The sequence below is a fragment of the Hyperolius riggenbachi genome, chromosome 12 (assembly GCF_040937935.1).
Source record: "Hyperolius riggenbachi isolate aHypRig1 chromosome 12, aHypRig1.pri, whole genome shotgun sequence".
NCBI classification, from domain to species: Eukaryota; Metazoa; Chordata; class Amphibia; order Anura; family Hyperoliidae; genus Hyperolius; species Hyperolius riggenbachi.
Window position 1 is genome coordinate 9,270,914 of NC_090657.1, and position 19,371 is coordinate 9,290,284.

The 19,371-nt window shown below is 45.3% G+C and overlaps 1 protein-coding gene across 3 annotated transcripts in view; it reads left to right on the forward strand.

The window, feature by feature from the left end:
- Positions 1-19,371, forward strand: part of ADAM11 (ADAM metallopeptidase domain 11) — a 180,472-nt gene that overhangs the window by 155,759 nt on the left and 5,342 nt on the right. For 2 of the 3 annotated variants that reach the window (XR_011025410.1, XR_011025411.1), the window contains 4 exons: positions 3,305-3,473; positions 5,270-5,384; positions 7,771-7,861; positions 12,889-13,024. Coding sequence is in view for 1 of the 3 variants with exons in the window: in XM_068264201.1 (XP_068120302.1) it covers positions 3,305-3,473; positions 5,270-5,384; positions 7,771-7,861; positions 12,889-12,906 (393 nt within the window). In the remaining 2 variants the exon portion in view is untranslated. The remainder of the gene's footprint in view (positions 1-3,304; positions 3,474-5,269; positions 5,385-7,770; positions 7,862-12,888; positions 13,025-19,371) is intronic. The other variant, XM_068264201.1, reaches the window with a different exon arrangement.

The following is a 19,371-nucleotide window of genomic DNA, read 5'->3' on the forward strand; positions in this document are numbered from 1 at the left end:
TCGATCATAATATTGATCATAATCACAAAAGCAAAATTGTATAGTGTTTGGCCAGTTTTACGGGTAAAGCGTTGTTGTGCCCTCATTCTGAAGAGTGGTGCTAGGAATGACATGAATCCGCGTTTAGGGTCCGTTTCCACTACACGCAATCACCACACCACACACAAACTGCAGTCAGTGTTAGTCAATGAAACTGTTTCCATTGCCGCAAATTTCTGGTAAATTTGTGGACAGCATGCTGCAGTTTTCCGCAGTTCGCATCCGGGTCCCATAGGGTAGCCACACCACATCACAATGCGACCGGAAATGCCTGCGGGTGCATGTGGAGCGGTGCGATGACTGATCCGCATGGCGGCAATGTGGCCAGTGGAAACAGGCCCATAGTCGCCAGCTCTATGCGGCTCTGATTGTCTGCCACCATTTCCCTGTGGTTGTCATGAGGAGTCACTTAAAGGGGCACTATGGCATTGTAAAATTTAAAATATGTGCAAGCAAACAAATAAGAAGTACGTTTTTTTCAGAGTAAAATGAGCCATAAATTACTTTTCTCCTATGTTGCTGTCACTTACAGTAGGTAGTAGAAATCTGACAGAAGTGACAGGTTTTGGAATAGTCCATCTCTTCATAGGGGATTCTAAGCAAGGCTTTTATTCTTTATAAAGATATTCCCTAAAAAGGATTTAAACAATGATGCTGGCCAGCCTCCCTGCTCACTACACAGTTTTTTGGCAGTTGGACAGAGAAACTGCCATTCACTAAGTGCTTTTGAAAATAAATAAATCCCTGAGAATCCCCTATGAATAGATGGACAATTCCAAAACCTGTCACTTCTGTCAGATTTCTACTACCTCTTGTAAGTGACAGCAACATAGGAGAAAAGTAATTTATGGCTCATTTTACTCTGAAAAAAATGTACTTCTTATTTGTCTGTGTTTGCACATATTTTAAATTTTAAAATTTTTCGGCATAGTGCCCCTTTCAAGAGAGTCTGAAGCCATAAAAAATACCTGTTTTTACTTGCCATTTATCTTCAGCGCTTGTGGCGCAGCACCAATCTCCAGAGTGGGAAGCTTCCTTGCAGAAAACTACAGATTGGGACACCGAGGAACCATCCTCTCCTCTGAATAGAGGGCGGTTTGTCCCTAGACTATAAACGGCTAGCAACAGAAGTTGCTAGACAGCTTGCCCCAGAGCTTCAGGCCACGCTGCAGGCTACATTAGACAAATCAATCCAGGCCATACACAGCAAGTTACAGGCTCACGATCCGAAACTTGACCAGGCTGAGCATAGAATCCAAGCCATAGAAGATAAGGGGGTTAAGGATGATAAGAACTACACTAAACTTGTGGAGGAAAATAAGCAGTTTCATGACAAACTCCAGGACCTTGAAAATTGCTCACGCCAAAATAATTTAAGAGTGGTGGCAGTTCCAGAATCGCTAGCAGCCCCAGCCCTTCATGAACTTTGTATGGTCACAATACCAAAAGCCCTGAGATTTAAAAGGGCCCTCAAAGTGGAGAGAGCTCATAGAGTCGCCCCCCCCCCCCCCCTCCCCACGAGTAGATACTGATAAACGTCCACCACGCTTGGTTCTAGCCAGGTATCTTGATTTTGCTTAAAAGTCTGATCTTCTGCGCGCTTTCCGAGATCTGGGACAGTCGACTATCACGGATCAAAAATACGTCTGTTTAATGACTATTCACTGGAAGTTTCTAAAAAAACGCCAATTGTTTAATTCTGCATGCGCAAAATGTGTGGAGAAGAAATGGAAATTTGCCTTACAATACCCGGCTATATTATGGGTCACTGATGACGAAATACCACACATACATTCAATTCAACAGCTGAAGCAATGTCCTTTTTGAATGGTGATTCGGATACAAGTGCTAGCTAATAACTGCTGAACTGAACAGTATTTGTATATTTAAGCAGCAGGGGGTGCTGTTACACAAAAAGAGAAATGTCTGAAATCCAGCCAATATGGGCAAATAGTTTTGAGTTATATTTGATAGAAGGGCCATAGCTGAAACGCTGCATTCCTGCGGCAGAACGAGGTCTTTATAACCCCCAAATCCTGGGGCAAAATTCCATGACTTTCCAGGTCGTGCATTTTGCTGCCCGGGGAAGTCAGAGCTTTGCGCTGTATTGCTGTCTCTAGTCGTATTAATCTCCGCCAATCTACACCTCTTCCTGCCCCCCTCAGTGAAAGAAGACTGAGAGAGGCGGTGGAGAGGCGTAGATTGACTCCAGCAGAGGCATAGCTACTGTGAAATGCTCTGCCTCTACCAGGAAGGAGCCCCGAATTTTGCCCTAGGGATTTGGGGGTATAAAGACATTGTTCTGCCGCCGGAATGCAGCGTTTCAGCTAGGATCTTGTTGCTGAAGATAAATGGCAAGTAAAAAGAGTTATTTTGGGGGAGCTTCAGACTCTCCTTTCCACCAGGAGATGGAAGCTAGGGATGGTCAATAAGATTCAAATAATTTTGAGTTGATGCAGGAGTATGTAAATGTTGTATGCAGATTTAAAATGGACCAAGCAAATTTTACCTCGGCCGGATTTGATTGGTTCATGTTCAAGCTGCATACATTTGCAGCAAACACTGACTAAATAATTTATCAATAAATCTAAAAATATAAACCATTTTATTCATTATGTTGTTTTGCTTATAGTTCCTCTTTAAAGTGGATCCGAGATGAACTTTTACTCATTGCATAATTGTGCTCCTTTCATATAGTTTATAGGGCATTCCTCAAGCCAAATACTTTTTTGTTTTTGTTTTAATACTCTAATTCCCTATAAACTAAACAAGCCTCGCCCACAGCTTTTCAGAGAGCCTTGGCATTTTCAGACAGTAGCAAGGGGTTATGGGAGCTCAGGCTGGGCAGGAGGAGGTGTTACTAGCCAGAGATTCCAGAGGCAGAGGGAGGAGGAGGAGGTATGGGGAGTGAAATGTTCCGTAGGCTGAGGGCTGGAGATGCAGAGCAGCTTGCCTGTGTGTAATGTGACAAACAGAAATTGGCTGCTGTCGTATCACAGGAATAAATAATCATATTCTATTGAAGCTGTTTGCAGCTAGATTTTCTGCGTAAACTATCTAAACTTTAGATAAGATACATAGACAAGTTACTTGTTATAGTTACTTTTTCATCTCGGATCCGCATTAACTAATACCTTTATTTTGCAATACTAATAAGAGGTGTATATAATATATCCATTTTACATGACTCCATGTATCAACTTATAATTGGAATAATGCACTGAATTGTTTCAGTTGTAACTGTGCTATTTTGTTGGCTTTACAGAGGGGGGCAGGTGATGCTGCCAGATGGATCCGGATTGGGCTATGTGGAGGATGGGACACCATGTGGACCCAACATGATGTGCCTAGATCGGAAGTGCCTCCCGGCAACGGTATTCAACTTCAGCACATGCCCCGGCAGTAGCAGCGGAGAGGTGTGCTCTGACCATGGGGTAGGTGCCATGAAATGGGAAAAAGGGGATAGAAATATACACTAGTGCCTTCTGTTTAAAGCAGTAGGATTAGCCATACTGTGCCAGGGAAAAAACACATATATAAGTACATAAATACTTACATAACACATGTATTATACTGTCCAAGTTTTGAATTTCAGTGAATGTTATATAGTAAATGAAGAGAATTCTGTTCCTGGTGGGGCCATGTCTTTTGCCCACAGTTTAGGCTAAATCCTGATGTCATTTCTGCCCTTTACTTTTTTTTCTTTTCACCTCCAATACTGAGTCACCTCTGCCTTGCTTGTAAACACAAGTGAGCAGAGGATCATGTTCTAGATAGGCAGCTAAGCAGGGAAATAAATGGAAGAGGAGGAATATTTTATAGATAAAAAAAAACCCCAGCATGCAACTGTTTGGCACTGACTACTAAAGTGCCAGTGCTCCTTAAGTATGTGATAACTCCAAATGATAACAGCAGAAAAAGTTTTGAAAGTTTTGAATGCAGGATTACCATCTTTATCACTTAATACACTCAGACCAGTTGCTGTTGAAATTTGATTTTTTATGGTGACAATCCCACTTTAAGCTGATTGCTGACCCACTTGCAAAAGTTCTGTTCATGAAATACAAATGTTTTCTAAGTAAAAAAAAAACCATAACCCCAAGTTAATTCCTTTGGATTGTAAGAATGTTGGTCAGAACTTGGCAATTCTGATCCCAAAAGATTAAACAGAAAAGCTGTATACACTGAATATTTCTTCTTATTATTTTTTTTACCCTCTTAAAGCGGTATAAAACCCTGACCTAATATTCAATAAAAACAGGTTTTCCTACTTTTTATATGCCATACGGTTATCATATTTGCTTTTGTGCATAAGTATTATTATTCATTTAGAATTGATACGTTCCCAAAGTACACTTTTTTGCTCTGAGAGTTGACTTTGCATTTTATTTATAATTGCTTTATTCATCTTCTAACGTAAGCCGAAATGCTTTCCGATTGTCTGAATTTGTTCAGCAGAGCCTGCAGTGTCAGAGAAGTGTTTGTTTACATTCCTCATTTGATACAATTAAATACAAGATAACATTATCTGCATTTCGGATGCGTCCAGCTTTGCCGGCAGGAAACTTCTAATTCTTGTGTGTAACCCTTTGAATGCTGTTCTAGTAAAAAAAAAAAAATGCTGGTTGTATATAATATGCTGTAAATAATCTATTAGAGCAAAGAATAAATGCTGGGTTTCATTCCGCTTTAATATTTTAGAAAGCCTTCCTCTGTGGACCGTGCCTGCTTTGGTGAATAAGGTCTTAAATTCCTTGCCACTACATCTCATCCCATTCGGCTGGCTTCACACTGTGCGTTGGCTTGGTCATTGCGCGGTTATGCCAGGGTAGCACCGCAACGCCAAAACCAGCCTTCTGGGATTTCTGTGTTATACCCATTATCCCCATCTAGCAGCAGCAGGAAGTGGGGCTCTCCAGCGCTCACTTCCTGTGGCCGAAAAAGACGAATATCACAGAAGTCTTTTGACAAAATATGATTCCGTGCATGCCCAGCATGAATACATGAGGTGAACGGTTTTAAAGTTGTGCGGCGCCATAGACTTACATAACTTCCGGTTCGACGCACGTCACCACGCAAGATGCAAGATCGGGGCAGCGATGCTCTTGCGGTGGCTGAACGTCAAAAACGTCACTTCGGCGCATCGCACAGGTATGAAAGGCCCCATAGACTTTCATTGGCGTAGTTTTATTTAAAGTTCAACTTTTAAAAATGTTTCTTTGGTTTTTAGGTTTGCAGTAATGAGGGGAAATGCATTTGCCACCTGGACTGGACTGGGAAGGACTGTAGTGTGTATGACCCTCTGCCTGTTCCTAAATCCACTGGCATAGTGGAGAAATACAAAGGTACTCAGTCTGCTTTTAAAGTATATCTACGGTAAGGAAAAAACGAATCCAAAACTTGTACAACTACTGGAACCATAAGGTGACAGGTATGACATTTACCTGCCTTCCCCATCACCAGGCCAGGATTTACATCACAGGAGCCTATAGGCACAGATGTCCTGGCACCCCTAGACTCCACCCTCCATGCAGCAGACGTGGATTTACCTAACAGGAGCCTATAGGCACAGATGTCCTGGCACCCTAGACTCCGCCCTCCATACATGCAGGCCTGGATTTACATCACAGGAGCCTATAGGCACAGATGTCCTGGCACCCTAGACTCCGCCCTCCATGCATGCAGGCCTGGATTTACATCACAGGAGCCTATAGGCACAGATGTCCTGGCACCCCAGACTCCGCCCTCCATGCATGCAGGCCAGGATTTACATCACAGGAGCCTATAGGCACAGATGTCCTGGCACCCTAGACTCCACCCTCCATGCAGCAGACGTGGATTTACCTAACAGGAGCCTATAGTCACAGATGTCCTGGCACCCTAGACTCCGCCCTCCATGCATGCTGGCCCGGATTTACATCACAGGAGCCTATAGGCACAGATGTCCTGGCACCCTAGACTCCGCCCTCCATGCATGCAGGCCTGGATTTACATCACAGGAGCCTATAGGCACAGATGTCCTGGCACCCTAGACTCCGCCCTCCATGCATGCAGGCCCGGATTTACATCACAGGAGCCTATAGGCACAGATGTCCTGGCACCCTAGACTCCGCCCTCCATGCATGCAGGCCCGGATTTACATCACAGGAGCCTATAGGAACAGATGTCCTGGCACCCTAGACTACGGTGACCATATGTCCCGCTTCACCCGGGATGCGTCCCGCCTTCGGGGGGCGCTGTCCAAGGCTGCATGAGGTCCCGGGAAACGTCCCGCTTTCAGCAGCGGGACGTCCCGGCCTCGGGACTCTGGTCACCGTACAATGAACTAGCCGCAGCGTCTCAGACGCTGCGCTAGTTCATTCCGCGCAGCCCGCTCCAGCAGCCTGCATTGTGCTGAGTGCTCCGGCAGGCACAGGCAGAGCGGGGCTACGGGAAGATGGCGTCCGGAGGTGGAGCCCTGTACTGGAGACTATTTTGTGTCCCTGTACTGGAGACTATTTGTGTCTCCGGTACAGGGCTCCGCCTCCGGACGCCATCTTGCCGTAGCCCCGCTCTGCCTGTGAGAGGAGAGCAGGAGATTGAAGGAGGATCGTCCGGAGGAGCTGCACACACACCAGAGGCCGGCTGCGTGAGGGGACTTCTGTCAGGTGAGTACATGCTTTTTTTTTTCCAGGTGAAATGTGTCCCATTGCGTTTTTGTGCTGACATGTTTGCTCCCATTGCGTTTAATTTGTGCTGACATGTTTGCCCCCATTGCGTTTATTTTGTGCTGACATGTTTGCCCGCAGTGCGTTTATTTTGTGCTGACATGTTTGCCCCCATTGCGTTTATTTTGTGCTGACATGTTTGCCCCCATTGCGTTTATTTTGTGCTGAAATGTTGCCCGCAGTGCGTTTATTTTGTGCTGACATGTTTGCCCCCATTGCGTTCATTTTGTGCTGAAATGTTGCCCGCAGTGCGTTTATTTTGTGCTGACATGTTTGCCCCCATTGCGTTCATTTTGTGCTGAAATGTTGCCCGCAATGCGTTTATGTTGTGCTGACATGTTTGCCCCCATTGCGTTCATTTTGTGCTGATATATTGCCCGCAATGCGTTTATTTTGTGCTGAATTAAATGTTGCCTGCAATACGTTTATTTTGTGCTGAAATGTTGCCCATTGCGTTTATTTTCTGGTGTCCGGGGTAACAGTTGCTGCATTTATTATTTAATGGTCATAGTTGGCTGTGTTTGCTGCTTTGGGGTTACGGTATACTATTAAATAGCATCACACAGCTTCTGCACACCCATGATGCGAATCATCGTTTGACCACATCATGGCGTAAACGCTGCTTTCTTATGCCTCGCTGTTACATCATTAGGTTAGCTCCGACCATAGAATGTCATGGCCACACCCATTTTTTGGCTGCGCGCGCTGCGCGCGCCGCAGGCACCACGTTAGTTAGCGCAGCAGTCCCCCATTTTTTGCCCCAGTTTCAGTGTTCGCCATAGGCCAGGCATGGGCAAACTCGGCCCTCCAGCTGTTACGGAACTACAAGTCCCACAATGCATTTGCCTTTGAGTCATGACTGTTGCTGTCAGACTCCTGCAATGCATTGTGGGACGTGTAGTTCCTTAACAGCTGGAGGGCCAAGCTTGCCGATGCCTGCCATAGGCTCTATATTACCCAGATACCCCCCTGAGTATGAAGTGTTCCCATTTCTCTCTCATCATGCTGTGGGTGTTTATTACAGGTCCAAGCGGTACAAACATCATCATCGGGTCCATTGCAGGAGCTGTGCTCATTGCTGCTATTGTGCTCGGGGGGACAGGCTGGGGATTCAAGTAAGTGACAAGCTGACCTGTCCTGTGGTCATTGACATACATGTAACTTTCACTCGGCTCCACTGTCCATTAGAATTCATCCCATTTTGTGTTGTCTGCTGCCCTGAAGACCAAACGTTACACACTGCAAAGTGCCCATGTGAGAAGCCTCAGGAGGGACACCCAGAGCTACAACTCCTGGGCTATTCATGCTTGGTGGGGAGACAACCAATAAAACGTCACTGCAAGTGACACCCCCAGTCAGTGTCCCCATGTGAGGTTGTACTGGAGCATTACTTGGTGCGCTGGCTCAGGTACAATCTCCACAGACTGGGGGGGGGGGGAGGTGCTCCTCCTCCTTCCCTCCTCCTGTGCAGAGTATGCGAATACTCTTACTGTAAAGTAGAGACAAGCATGCTAATTCAGTGTCTCTGCCATGGTGGGATTAGCACTGTAAACTCACTTGTGCTCGTACCTGCTCACATACAGCCTTCCGCCACTTTACCTGATGGAGCATGTTATTGGTTCTTAAAGGATACCCGAGGTGACATGTGACATGATGAGATAGACATGTGTATGTACAGTGCCTAGCACACAAATAACTAGGCTGTGTTCCTTTTTTCTTTCTCTGCCTGAAAGAGTTAAATATCAGGTATGTAAGTGGCTGACTCAGACAGGAAGTGACTACAGTGTGATCCTCACTGATACGAAATTCCCCTTTTTATCTCTTTCCTGCTCTCAGAAGCCATTTTCTGCTAGAAAGTGTTTTATAGTTGGAATGTCTTATCAGCGAGGGTCACACTGTACTCACTTCCTGTCTGAGTCAGGACTGAGTCAGCCACTTACATACCTGATATTTAACTCTTTCAGACAGAGTAAGAAAAAAAAGGAACACAGCCTAGTTATTAGTGTGCTAGGCACTGTATATACACATGTCTATCTCATCATGTCACATGTCACTTCGGGTATCCTTTAAAGTGGACCTGAACTCTTGCACAGGACAGAAGAAAAACATAGAGAAATGCACCCTGTATGTATTTAAAGAGTTTAGCCTGTGCAATTCCCCCTCATTTGTGTCTAATCACAAGTTGTAATTTGATCTCTCCCCTGTGTCACATGACTGCCACGGCAGATAAGCTCATTTGAAAGCACAGGATGTTAACAATATGTCTGCTTACGTGACAGCAGGAAGTAGAAACACTGGAGGTTTTATTGCAGGATTTGTATCAGCTGTAACAAAGAAATGTTTTTCTTTAAAGGTTAATATGCTGTTGCTTATCTTTTAGTGCAGAGGGGAAGTTCTCAGTTCAAGTCCACTTTAACATAGTAAAAACCAACAAGATCAGCACCGCCTTGTCTTCTTTATTAGCCAAAAGTCCAGTTTAAACAGTTTGGCTAGCACAGTCTTCATTTGGTATTGGTTTTCACTTACACTCCGGTTTACTATCATTAAATACAGCAATGTCCCCTGTATCCAGCCCTGGTGGGGATCGCTGGTGCCAAATACACGGGCTTGCCAGTTGTTGGAGCAACCGGCCAAAAAAGCACAAACTTCCCCCTGTAACTTTATTGGAATGACTGCCGCTAGCAGCAACCATTCACAATGGGATCGGGGCACGTATATGGGCTGGTGCACACCAGAGCGCTCCTGGAGCGGTTTTCAAAACGCTAGCGGTTTGAAAACCGCTTGGCTACTGAAAGTGAATGTTCTGGTGTACACCAGAGCGGCTCGTTTTTTTCCAGAAACGCAAACTCGGGGGCTGCAGCATTTTTTAGATTTCGGAGGCGTTTCTGCCTCAATGTTAAACTATAGGAAAGTGGAAAACCGCTCTGAAAAACGCTAGATCAGAGCGGTTTTCCAGGCGTTTTTGTTACAGAAGCTGTTGAGCTACTGTAACAATATATGAAATCTGCTACACAAAAACGCTCCAAAAAATGCCAGGCATGTTTAGAAAACCTCTCTATACATGCCTAGAATCGCTCTGAAATCTGCTCCAAAAACCTCTAGCGTTTTGAGGATCTGTAGAGGTTTTTGGTGTGCACTGGGCCTCAGAGTGTGCACTGTCGGGACGGTGGCTTTAGTGCTGTAAGTTCCTTTTTTAGTGCTCTAAGTCTCACATCCTGGAACTTGTGTAGGTAATTTGGAAATTCCTTTCATCCAGGAACCAAAAGTGGTTAAACAGGTTACATGTTTTAGATCAAGCATGTAGAGAGGTGACAAGCTGCAAATTAGTATACACAAGTGCTACTGAACACTAATGCTTCATACACACTTGAGATAAAAGTCTTTGGAAAAGGCAAGATCACAGACCAATGTTACCCCCTTCCATGTAGTATGAGAGCCATACTCTACACAGTCTATTCTATGGAGCTGCACTCCCCATCAGACAGAAATCTTCCCCCCTTCCATGTAGTATGAGAGCCACACCTACACAGTCTATTCTATGGAGCTGCACTCCCCATCAGACAGAAATCTTACCCCCTTCCATGTAGTATGAGAGCCATACTCTACACAGTCTATTCTATGGAGCTGCACTCCCCATCAGACAGAAATCTTACCCCCTTCCATGTAGTATGAGAGCCACACCTACACAGTCTATTCTATGGAGCTGCACTCCCCATCAGACAGAAATCTTACCCCCTTCCATGTAGTATGAGAGCCATACCTACACAGTCTATTCTATGGAGCTGCACTCCCCATCAGATAAAATCTTTGCAAGATGCTACACACACAGATGCCCGTACACATTCAAAAGATCATTATCTGCAAAAGATCTGTTCCTGCAAAATATCCATTACTGCAAAATGCATTCATAGTCTATGAGATCTGCAGATCATCATACACACTTGGTTTAACAGACTTCATCTGCATATCTGGCAATCATCTGCAGATCTGAAAATCCATCCTGGTGGATCTGATCTGCAGATGATCTGCAGATAATTGTCTGTTAAACCAAGTGTGTATGATGATCTGCAGATCTCATAGACTATGAATGCATTTTGCAGGAATGGATATTTTGCAGGAACAGATCTTTTGCAGATACTGATCTTTTGAGTGTGTACGGGCATCTTTGTGTGCAGCATCTTGCAAAGGTTTTTATCTGATGGGGAGTGCAGCTCCATAGAATAGACTGTGTAGGTGTGGCTCTCATACTACATGGAATGGGGTAAGATTGGCCTGTGATCTTGCCTTTTCCAAAGACTTTTATCTCAAGTGTGTATGAAGCATAAGAATAGCGGCTTTACACCACACAACAATCCGTGTTGCGTTTCCAATGACAACAGCAGATGCTCTATGGCTACTGTTGTCTTTCCCAGACCAGCTTCATGAACCTCTTACTTCTGCATGTAGCTTACAGCACATCGGTCACCTACGTTTCCCATCTGCATGTATCATTTGCTTTCACTGGTCAATGAGATTCAATAATCCTGAGTTGATGCAGGAATATGCAAATTGATGCAGCTCGAGAATAGACCCATCGAATAAAGCCGATTGGTTCAATTTCAAACTGCAGAAATTTGCATACAGAATTTGCATATTCCTGCATCAGCTCTAGTTTATTAGCATTCCATTGACCATCCCTATTCACAATATACGGTATCAACATTTTCTTGCCTTGAAACAGTATTTTTCAATTGTAAAAAATATTCACTTAAAGGAACTCAGGAGCTGAACTAAATGAAAAAGATTTATACGTACCTGGGGCTTCCTCCAGCCCCATCCGCTCGGATCGCTTCCACGCGCTTCCCGCAGCTTCGGGGACTGGGACCCGTCACTTACGTCAGTCGTCTCCAGTCTACGCAGGAGAAGTGCGCCCTCTACTAATCTCCACAGTGGCTGCTGGCGAGATATGCAAACAGCACACTTCTCCTGCGTAGTCTGGAGCCAACTGACGGAAGTCGGGGGCCCCCGGTTCCTGAAGCTGCGGGCAGTGGAGGACGGCGGCGTGGAAGCGATCGGTACGGTGCGGCGTAACGGTCACATAGTAACCTGGCTTGCCGCAATGCATGTGACGCAACACGCTGCTTGCATTCTTGTTGTTAAATGGAACGCAACTGAACTTGCATTGTAAAGCTAGCCTTAGCCCTAGCCTGCTGCCTTAAAGAGAAACTCCGACCAAGAATTGAACTTTATCCCAATCAGTAGCTTATACCCCCTTTTACAACATAAATCTATTCCTTTTCACAAACAGACCATAAGGGGGCGCTGTATGACTAATATTGTGGTGAAACCCCTCCCACAAGAAACTCTGAGTACCGAGGTACTTCTGGCAGTTTCCTGTCTGTAAACCTTGTTGCATTGTGGGAAATAGCTGTTTACAGCTGTTTCCAACTGCCAAAACAGCAAGCAGCAGCTACATCACTTGCCAGCAGTAAAAATGTCACCATGTAATAAATGTCAGAATATAAATCAGGGATTTAAAAGATTTTACAAGGGGCAAACACTGACTAAATCATTTATACATAAATATTGTAAAAATGAAGCACTTTTTATTACATTATTTTCACTGGAGTTCCTCTTTAAGGTATCTGTAAGCATGGTTCTTTTGACTGCTAATGTAGGCAGTATACCAGCCGAATGCTGAAGAGGTAGACAAAAAAACACAAGGACACCGGGAGCACCTTCTGGTGTGATATCGTATGGTAATCGGCAAACAATAAATAGTACTGGTTATACTCACAAGGGTAGGTTGCTATAAGAAGCAACCACTCGTCTTGGCATATGGGGAAGTACCGTCCCCACTCTGCCTTTTTCAAACGATATTATTGGTCGCTGCTCCTTACAAAAATTGTCCTTGTACTGGTAGTGTGTAATGGGCACACCCTACTCGGTGGGGTTTTAGATGATTAAAAACTGTATAGGAGGCGCCCCAGGGTATCGTACACATGTCTATCTCATCATGCCGCATGTCACTTCGGGTATCCTTTAATACAGGCTAGATCTACTTCAATCTGTTTTAAATTGCTGTTTAGTGACGTTTTAAATTGTCTTGTCTTAAATATATTCATACTAATTTTTTTCATTGTTTTCCTTTCTACTTTGCAAGGAATATCCGAAGAGGAAGGTATGACGCAAATGACGTCAACTGCATGCACTTCTGAATCCCACCTCCTCTCCCTTCACATCTCTATACTTCCAACGCAGCCCTACTACAGTTTCTGAGCTCTCCCAGACAAGCCCAGGTGCAGCTAGGGATTCTTGTGATACCATCACCAAACTGTCACCCAATCTCTCCTCTGTCACATCTGTTTTTCTATCCTACATCACGTTTTGTGTGCTGTGTTTCCCAGGACCATAGCTGTTCTAGCAGGCAAAAAAATAAACATTTGCAGACTTCAAATACCTCTCCTGGTATTGTATAATGCAGCCCCTGCTGTCTCAGCTTCCTGGTCAGCTGATCGGTTTACCTTGCATTAGCATACCTCCCAACAATTAGAGATTACAAAGAGGGACACCTTTAAGACAAGTCCCTGCCGCACCCCTAGTCACACCCCACCACACCCCCTAGTCACACCACTGCCGCACCCCTAGTCACGCCCCCACCACACCCCTAGTCACACCACTGCCGCACCCCTAGTCACGCCCCCACCACACCCCTGGTCACACCACTGCCGCACCCCTAGTCATGCCCTCAGCACACCCCTAGTCACACCACTGCCGCACCCCTAGTCACACCCCCACTACACCCCTAGTCACACCACTGCCGCATCCCTAGTCATGCCCTCACCACACCCCTAGTCACACCACTGCCGCACCCCTAGTCACACCCCCTAGTCACACCACTGCCGCACCCCTAGTCACGCCCCCACCACACCCCTAGTCACACCACTGCCGCACCCCTAGTCACGCCCCCACCACACCCCTAGTCACACCACTGCCGCACCCCTAGTCACGCCCCCACTACACCCCTAGTCACACCACTGCCGCACCCCTAGTCACGGCCCCACCACAACCCCTAGTCACACCACTGCCGCACCCCTAGTCACACCCCCACCACACCCCTAGTCACACCACTGCCGCACCCCTAGTCACACCCCCACCACACCCCTAGTCACACCACTGCCGCACCCCTAGTCACACCCCCACCACACCCCTAGTCACACCACTGCCGCACCCCTAGTCACACCCCCACCACACCCCTAGTCACACCACTGACGCAGGTCACGCCCCCACCACACCCCTAGTCACACCACTGCCACACCCCTAGTCACGCCCCCACCACACACCTAGTAAGACATACCATAAAGAACATTGGATGTGTGTACTGACTCATGACACTTTCTACCCGTATTCAGCTTGCAAACAACATGGGTTACCCAAAACTGACCCACGTTTTCACGTCTCGGGTCTGTGGTACTGCACAGAACTCTGCACTCTTATTTTCTCTAGGAAAGTTCTAACTTTCTGTACACACACTATATTTTCTCTGTGCCTATGACATAGCCCTTACATTCCTAACTGCCAGTAACCCAGACAGAAATAACACTATATCCAAAACTAAGATAAAAAATGGCTAAAATGTCAGTTTAAGTGTTTTTATGGCTTTTTCAGTGACTTTTGTGTACTTACCGTATATTAATGGTTATGTGATAGAACTACAAATAACATTCATAATTTTGTGTACAATCATCAGTCTTTTTCTATGAGACTGTCAGAGCGGAAGTCTTGTCTATATGTGAAAACGTCACTCCCCACCCTACCACCTCTATTTACAAGGGAACTTGTCACAACAGAAGTATGGGAGCTGCACCGCCAACCTTTTGCCGGAAGGCTCCAGTGTCATGGTTGTCCTTCCCTATCCTGGCCTCATTTGCTAAAACCCAGCTACAGCCAAAAGTACGTATGATCTGGGGACACGGCTGTCCCCTCTGAAGGCAGGGAAGAGATTCGCTGTCATAGGCTAAAGCATATAACAGTGGGGGAAAGGCTGTGCATCCCTAAACACATGCGGCAATTGAATGGTTAATCATACAGGCATACACCGCCTCTGCTAGACTGAAAAATGCATGCCTTGCATCCAAAACAAGTGCTAACGTTTATTACGCTAGGAGGAACTTTAGCTTCCAATAAGGTTTGCATGCAAAGTATAATGTACTAGACACTTGCGCCACGATAATGCAAACGCTAGGAGGAACTTTAGCTTAGTTACACATTTTTTTTTTTTTGCTTAGCTGCTCCCAAGGTTTTAAATTTAGGTTCGGTCACTTGCCCGGAGGTTTGCCTCACCGTGGCGCAAGTGTCTAGTATAATATACTTTGCATGCAAACCATATTGGAAGCTAAAGTTCCTCCTAGTTTAATAAATGTTAGCACTTGTCTAGGATGCAGGACATGCATTTTTCAGTCTAATAGAGGCGGTGTATGCCTGTGCGATTAACCACTCAATTGCAGCATGCGTTTAGGGACGCGCAGCCTTTCCCCCACTGTTTCTTAACTCTGTAACTATGTAACTGTCAGGTTAGCTGCTCCCAGCCCCTCCTCCTGAGTTTCCTGTTTGCATGACAAGTAGTAGCAGATTTGCATATGATTTGCATCTGAATTGAATGCGAAGTGTGCAGAAAGTGTATTTAGGTGCTGTACACTGAGCTGGTGGTCATTTCAGATGCAGCCTTAGTGGTATGCTCTGTGTTCTCCTCGCTAAAACCTATAACAGTTGATTGTGCTGATTGGCTGGCAGGGGAAGTGGAGGATTTAAAAAAATAAATAAATAGGCATTTTTATTTTTAAAAAAATTATATAAAATAAATAAACATCCCAGCAGGGATCACAGCCCACCAACAGAAATCTCTGTTGGGTGGGCAGAGAAGGGGGGGGAATCACTTGGGTGCTGAGTTGTACGGCCCTGCAGCTTGGCCTTAAAGCTGCAGTGGCCTAAATTGTAAAAAATTGCCTGGTCCCTAGGTGGGTGTAAGCCCAGGGTCCTCAAGTAGTTATGCTTCTTTTGCCATTCAGCCACTGTGACCCTTTGCCACTGACAAAACCATTTTGTTTGGCATCTGCGGACCTAATTATTGGGGCACTACCGCACCAACCTCCAACACAATCGAAAACGATTCAATTAGTTAATGTTAGATTATCAGCAGTGGTAGGTTAAGGTCAGGGTAAGACAAAAGCCTTGCAGTCCTTATCAGTGAATACAGTAGCTCGGACCATACTCTAATATTGGGATTATTTCAAAGATTACAATGAAGATCAAGCCCGTTCACACTGGTGCGTTGTGATATCCTATTTTGCCGCAGGGTAACGCTAAACCAATGAAAGTCTAGGGGGCATTTCATACCTGGCACAGTGCTATGCGGCAGAAGTCTCCAATTTGACGCGCGGACAACAGCACATTAGGGGCCAGCATGCTCGGTGACATGTGGCGATTGAAGGTCATGTACAATACAATACAATACAATAACATTTCTATAGCGCTTTTCTCCCATAGGACTCAAAGCGCTTAGGCTCTCTCAGATTCAGTAATTAGTAGGATGAAGTATTCACACAACAAAAGTTATATTTCTGCAAATGCCAAACTGAACAGGTGGGTTTTCAGTCTGGATTTAAACACGTCCAGGGATGGAGCTGTCCTGATCTGTTGAGGTAAGGAGTTCCAAAACGTAGGGGCAGCATGACAGAAGGCTCTGGGACCAAAAGTTTCCAAGTGGACTCTGGGTATGACTAGATTATTAGAACCTGTTGATCTGAGAATGCGGGGATTGCTACGCAGCTGCAACATATCTTTCATATATCCAGGGCCTAAATTATTCAGGGATTTAAATGTCAGTAGGCCGATCTTGAATAGGACCCTCCATTCTATAGGTAGCCAGTGAAGGGAGTGCAGGACTGGCATTATGTGGCAGTGACGGGGTTGGTTGGTTAGCAGTCTGGCAGCAGTATTCTGTATCAGCTGTAGTCGGTACAAGACCTTTTTTGGAAGGCCAGTGTAGAGAGCATTGCAGTAGTCCAGTCGGGATGTGATGAAGGCGTGGACTAAGGTTGGCAGATCTTCTGGGGGTATGAGGTGCTTGATTTTTGCAATGTTCTTCAGGTGAAAATAGGATGATTTCACCACAGCAGAGATTTGAGTTCTGAAGTTTAAATCCCAATCAATTAGAACTCCCAGGCTACGCACATGATCAGAGCTGCGCAGATCCGTGCCTCCTATTCCCAGTGGTGAAGACTGCAAGTTAAGTTGTTTTGTTATCATGCTCTGCCCTCCTATCAGAAGGACTTCAGTTTTGTCTGCATTTAGTTTCAGCCAGTTGTCATTCATCCATTGCTGTAGGTCACGTAAGCAGGCGTTTATAGTTAGAGTTGGGTCTGTCACACCAGGCTTGAAGGAAAGATATAGTTGAGTGTCGTCTGCATAGCAGTGGTATGTCAGGCCATGTTTTTGGATTAGTTTTCCCAGCGGTAACATGTAAATCGTGAAAAGCAGGGGAGAGAGGATTGAGCCCTGGGGCACCCCATACCTAAGTGATACAGGGGTGGACAGGAAGGGCCCCATAGACACTTTGTGGGTTCTGCCACTCAAGAAGGATTGGAACCACTGAAGAACTATGCCATCAATGCCGCAGTATTCCTGTAGCCTGTTTATCAAGATGTCATGGTCAACTGTGTCAAAGGCTGCAGAAAGGTCTAGCAGTATGAGGATGGAGCACTCTCCTCTGTCTCTTGCCATGAGCAGGTGGTTGCATATTTGGATGAGGGCCGTTTCAGTGCTGTGGTGTTTCCTGAAGCCAGACTGGAATGGGTCATAACTGTTGTTTTGTAGGATTTTGGCTTCTAGCTGGAGGTAAACAGCTTTTTCAATTAGCTTGCCCAGAAAGGGAAGGTTAGAGACAGGTCTGTAGCTGGTCATTGCATCTGGGTCCAGGGAGGGTTTTTTGAGGAGAGGCCTGATGATTGCTTCCTTCAGTAAAGCAGGAAATATCCCTGATTTTAAGGAACAGTTAACAATTTTTAGGAATACCGGTACGAACAGGTCGGGGCAGTTCAACATGAACTGTGTTGGGCCAGGATCTAGGTCACAGGTAGTTAGGCGGACGTGAAGGAGGATGCTTGATGTGACTTCTTCATCAATTTCTTTGAAGTTTGACCAAGGTGTTACATTGTCTCTGCTAATGGTCTTCGGCGCTATATTAGGCTCAGATGCTGTAAGTTGGATGGCGGACCTTATAGCGGACCTTATAGCGGAGACTTTGTGAAGAAATGGGCAAATTGGTCACAGAGGTCCTTTGAAGACTCGATGTTAAGTTTTTGACATGCCGGGTTGCAGAGTTTTTCCACTGTGCGGAACAGTTGGGCTGGTTTGTTAACTGCATTTGCAATCTCTTGTGATAGAAAGGATAATTTTTTTCCCGTGATTACCTTTTGGTAGCTCTTCAAGTGGAGGATTAAGGCATGTTTGTCTTCTGGGGACTGAGATTTGCACCACAGTCTCTCAAGTTTTCGGCCTTGTCTTTTCAGCTCTTTTATAGCGTTATCAAACCACTGTGCATGATGGTGTGGAGTAAGATATTTGGTGTGCAGAGGAGCAATGGTCTCAAAGGTGGAGGACACACATTTGTTGTATTTAAACACCAGAGTATCAGGGTCCAAGCTGGAGTCAGTCAATTCATCAAAGCTAAGGTTATCTCGGATATGTTGAGGTGTTATGCTGGGAATACACGGTTCGTTTTTGCCTTCGTTTAAACCTTCGTTTCGATTGTGCCTTTTGTCCTTTTCGATCCCGAAATAATCAGTCATACGGTTAATATCACCACCCACGGTTTAGTTTTTTTTTCCGATTCTGATGGTTTCGTTTTTCCAATGATCGAAGGCTGCAAAGAAACGAAACGAAAATCCCTTTTTACAGGGACGGACTAGCAAAAACGAATGTATAATCGATCTGAACAGCCATCAAGCCTACCAATGGCTCGATTAGATGGATAAAGAGAGATAATATCAAACATGTTCGATCACTAGTCGTTCGTTTTTGGGGTCTATTAATCGAAACTATAATGAGATTATGACTATTTTCACATACGTTTTCAACACTCGATTCGTTTACCGAACGAATCGAAGGTTTAAACGAAGGCAAAAACGAACCGTGTATTCCCAGCATTAGCCCTTTTAAGCGGCGATATTTTATTTGATTCTTGACCTGGTGTTTGACAGCTGGTATTGAGAGGGAGAAGTGGATAGTGTGATGGTCTGACCAGGCAACAGGATTAATTTCCACATTGGCTATTGACAGCCCAGTATGGAATATAAGGTCCAGAGTGTGGCCTTTCCTGTGAGTAGCAGAGCTGATTGATTGGAGGAAGCCCAGTTCATGTAAGGCACGAGGTAGCTCTATTCCAAGTTTTGAAGAGGAGTCATCCACCCATGTATTGAAATCTCCAAGAACAATCCATCTGGGGTGTTCCAGTGTTAGGTTGCATAGGAGGTCTACAAGTTCCTTAAGGAAGTCTGAGTGTTTTTCTGGTGGGCGGTAGATCAGCAATATGTTAATGTTTTTCTCAGCTGAAAGTTGCACTCCCAAGCATTCAAACGAGTTGGTA